Below are 4,171 nucleotides of genomic sequence, written 5' to 3'. Positions count from 1 at the left end.
AGAGAAAACGTGTGTGTGTGTGTTTGCATTCACATATTATGTGTTAATGTGTGTATGAATATGAATGAAAAAAAAAAAAAAAAATATATATATATATATATATATATAAATATACATATATATATATATATCCAGTCTCTTACATACCTTCCTCAATCATCAAAGAAGATCAATACTAAATGACGAAACGCGAAGCCCAACCGAAGCCTCGAACCCAAGAAAGACCGAAACAATAGCCGACACAAAGAACCTGGACTGCCCCCGATTCTCTGTGGATTTCACGTTTGATTCGCTAATGATATGTAATAATAATCACTTTTTTATTTTTGTTAATTTCCTGGTATTTGGCGATTAACATAAGTATAGCTTCATTAACTTTTTGAAACGTTTGAATCAACATCTGATTCCTTCTGTATATTAGCCTTTGTTGATTTATATATTTTTCGGTTTAATAATGTAAAAAAAAAAAAAAATTATAAACGATAGGTTTGGTATTTCGTTAAAAGGAGTTTTATCGTTGTCTGATATTTTTTATTCGAATTTACTGATGAATAAAATTAATATTTACATTTTAGAAAAATGTTAAATGAGATGAACACGTAAATAAAATCATATTGATAATAAGTATGTTCCAGATGTGTGTTTGTATTTTTTGAATGGATATATACATCACTTATTTATGATCCTATTATCACTATTAATAACTGCATTTACATAAACATAATTCAACAATATAATTATATGTTTATATGTGTCTATCTCCTGTTAAGAAATGTAAATCATATTGGCCTGACAAATAAAAGTCAGTATTCCACTGCACTGAATATCGCTAGCCGTGTACTACAGATGCTAGTCGACATAGCAGAGATAAATGCAAGATATAAAACGCCACAAAGTGATAACAAAACGTACAAAATGTGAGAAAAGCATTTTGGATTTTGTTTTCTGAGGACGTACAACAATCGCTCGTCGAGAAATGCATCTTCTAAAAATGGTTCCAGCAATTTTCTGGAGGCGAGCAGTAGCCGACGCTCAGCCTGTTGACTGTCGGGGCTTTCTTGTATTGATACCTTCCTCCCCCTCCCCCTCCCCCTCCCGCTCCTTCTCCCCGACACACTCCTGGCCCCGCCCCTTCCTGACCGACTCCTCCCACTTCGCCCCTGATTGGCCGTAGTGTAAGTGGGCGGAGCGTGAGTAAAACTGGGCGGCGCCGAACTTGTCTTCATATAGTGGTCGCGGCGGCATCGAAGGGGAGATCAGAGCGGCCTTGATTCTCGTGCTGGCGGGTGAAGCTCACGCCCTTCAGTGCCCTCCTGCGACAGTGACACGTGTGTGTGATGCCCCCGCGGCCAGAGAGCCCAGCCATGGAATCTGTTTGTGGGCGTGAGTCGTCCGTGTCGCCGCCCACGGTAGTGGCGCCCGTAGCCGTCAAACCTACTCTTAGTGACGCCCATGCGGTGGCAGCGCCCACAGATCAGCAGCGCCTGCTTTACCAGCTCGCCCTGGCCGAGCGCCTTCGCCTCGCCTCCGCCGGCCTGGCCTGGGCGCGGCCTCCGCTCACCACCCACCACCCTCACCTCCAGGACGCGGGCGTGGGTGGGATGATCAGCAACAACTTCATGGGCGGCCTGGGCATGCCCGTGATCGGAGGCCTGGGCTCGGTGGCCTTCGGCGGCGCGGTGGTGAGCAGCGCCGCCGGTCAGCTCCCCCCATACGCGTCCCCCCACCCGCTGTACGGCTACCGGCTGGTGGACCCGCGGATGCTGCTGCCGCGCGGCCCCGAGGAGCCGAAGCCGCAGCACTCGTACATCGGCCTCATCGCCATGGCCATCCTCAGCTCGCCAGACAAGAAGCTCGTCCTCAGTGACATCTACCAGTACATCCTCGACCACTACCCGTACTTCCGCTCCCGGGGAACTGGTTGGAGGAATTCCATCCGCCACAATCTGTCCTTGAACGACTGCTTCGTCAAGGCAGGTCGCTCCGCCAACGGCAAGGGCCACTACTGGGCCATCCACCCGGCCAATATCGACGACTTCCGACGGGGCGACTTCCGCCGCCGCCGCGCCCAGCGCCGCGTCAGGAAGCACCTCGGACTGGCCGTCGACGACGATTCCGAGCCCGAGGCTGTGTCGCCCCCACCCCCTCACGGCCCCTCCTCCGACGTGCTGCCCCCCTCCACCAGCCCCCGCACCCCAGCCACAGACGTCCCCCTCACACGCCCCAAGCGACAGTTCGACGTACTGAGCCTCCTGGCGCCTGACCGCCCACGACCCCTGCCGCCGCCCGACGCCCACCACGATGACCCCCTGATGGACACCGCCCACGATCGTCACCTAGAGGTGCCGGACGACCGTCTGACGCTTGGCGAAGGTCTTCGTCTAAAGGCGGTGGAGGAGACTCCCCTGGCCCAGGTGGAGGCCCAGGTAAGCGAGGGGCACTTCCTCCGCGCTGCTGCCCATTGCCTGCGCCTGCCCGAAGGCCCGCCGCGCCCCGGGCGCCCTCTGGAAGGAGTCCACGTCCCCAGTCTCCTGGAGAACGACGGCCTTAAGTGCCGACCCGTCGAGGACCCTTTCATGCGGGACGACGAAGTACTAACAGCCCCTGAGGAGCACCCCCTTCAGGAGGAGGGAGAAGAGGGCGCTGTCCCCGTTTGCGTCGTCCGTCACGTCGACTCCCCTTCGTCAGAGCAGGGGGGGGAGCGGCCCCGCGCGCCCCCCTCACCCGCATGGCTACAGAGCGACCCTTGGGCGCAGGCGACGTCTCACGCCGCCCTCCCGACGCTTTTCAAAATCACCAGTCATGCCGCTGCCGCCGCCGCCGACGTCCTCCCCAGCAGGCAGCCGCAGCCCTTCCTCCCAGCCTCCTCCGCCGCCCATCTCTCATCCCTCGCCCATCCGGACACGCCCATATCCATCCAGACCAACATAGTCAAACACGCCCAAACTAACACTGTCCCATCACACCCTCACACCTGCACACGCATGGCCTTGCCAAAGACACTGGAAGCAGACCACTGAGGCGTCCAACAGACTTCATCCTGTATAAAGATATTTTTATGTAATATGTATCAACTGTATCTCAGAAAGTAAAGATGATAATCACATAACTTTTATGTTTTATACATTCATATATTTCCCTCTTCCTTCCTTCCAAAGAACATCAAAATGGCATTAGACTTGAAAGACTTTTCATTACTGCAAGGTACGAAAACTGGGGGATATTATTTTCATCGGAGAAATAAGCATGATAAGAAACCCTTTGATTTAATTATTCACGAATTTATCTTCCTTAGTTCCGGTTCTCGTTCGATTTACAAAGAAACGAAGAGGAGTAAAAAAGAAAAAGAAAATGTTCCTTGACAAAAACGAAGTCTTTTATTATTTTCGTATATTTTCAAATGAACAAAATACGAAAATCCTGCGCTTCTATAGATCTGAGAACAAAACATACTCTTACAATTCTACAGACAAACTACAGTGACTTTGGGATACTCACATGAATTACAGAAGCATGTTTTTAAAAGAAACACGAGAGAAGTCCACCTCCCCCCCCCCACACACACAAAAAAAAAGAAAAAAAAATACACACACTCACCAGCTCTAAAACAACACAGCACTTATCTTGCGTGTGTACTGTTAAACAATGAATTCCCTGAAGTTGAGAAATACACACAACGGAAGACAAAGAAGAAGATGCAAGCTGTAAAAAAGTAAGATACAAAAAAATATATATGAAAAATAGAGACGAAATACAAACAGTTTGCAGACATTCTTCGATGATAGAAATAGAGAGAAAGAGAGAGAGAGAGAGAGAGAGAGAAAGAAAGAAATCGCTATTCATCTTAATTTAAATCTTATGTTTTCAAGTTATTTCGACTTTGTCTCTCTTACAGATAATTAAGTTATTCCGTGATTATAGATGTCTTCATGGTTATATATTTTTATCTATTTTATGTCTACCAAGTTTGTTTGTTTTCCAAGATTTGCTAGATTTTTTTTCTTAGATATTTGTCTTATATCATATTGCATCATCATGACGATGTTGCAAGAGCAAATATTATGATGAAGTCAAGTAGAATTAATACCAATGACGATTAAATGAAATTCAGTGTCAAAAATATAGCAGTATTATGAATAAAACTATGTATTTCCATTGTGTAAGATGTAGA

General features: G+C 48.0%; 1 protein-coding gene across 1 annotated transcript; it reads left to right on the top strand.

Annotated features, from left to right (window-relative positions):
- Positions 1 to 1,267: 1,267 nt before the first annotated feature.
- On the top strand, positions 1,268 to 3,981 carry LOC122244505 (uncharacterized). The gene has a single exon (XM_043002465.2). The coding sequence runs from the start codon at positions 1,338 to 1,340 to the stop codon at positions 3,018 to 3,020; it is 1,683 nt and encodes a 560-aa protein (XP_042858399.2). The 5' UTR covers positions 1,268 to 1,337; the 3' UTR covers positions 3,021 to 3,981.
- The last annotated feature ends 190 nt before the right edge of the window (positions 3,982 to 4,171 follow it).

Source organism: Penaeus japonicus, unplaced genomic scaffold (assembly GCF_977035675.1).
Source record: "Penaeus japonicus unplaced genomic scaffold, GWHDUDI00000001_assembly GWHDUDI00000021, whole genome shotgun sequence".
NCBI classification, from domain to species: Eukaryota; Metazoa; Arthropoda; class Malacostraca; order Decapoda; family Penaeidae; genus Penaeus; species Penaeus japonicus.
Note: the sequence above shows the minus strand (reverse complement) of the source record. Positions and strands in the feature narration are given on the sequence as shown.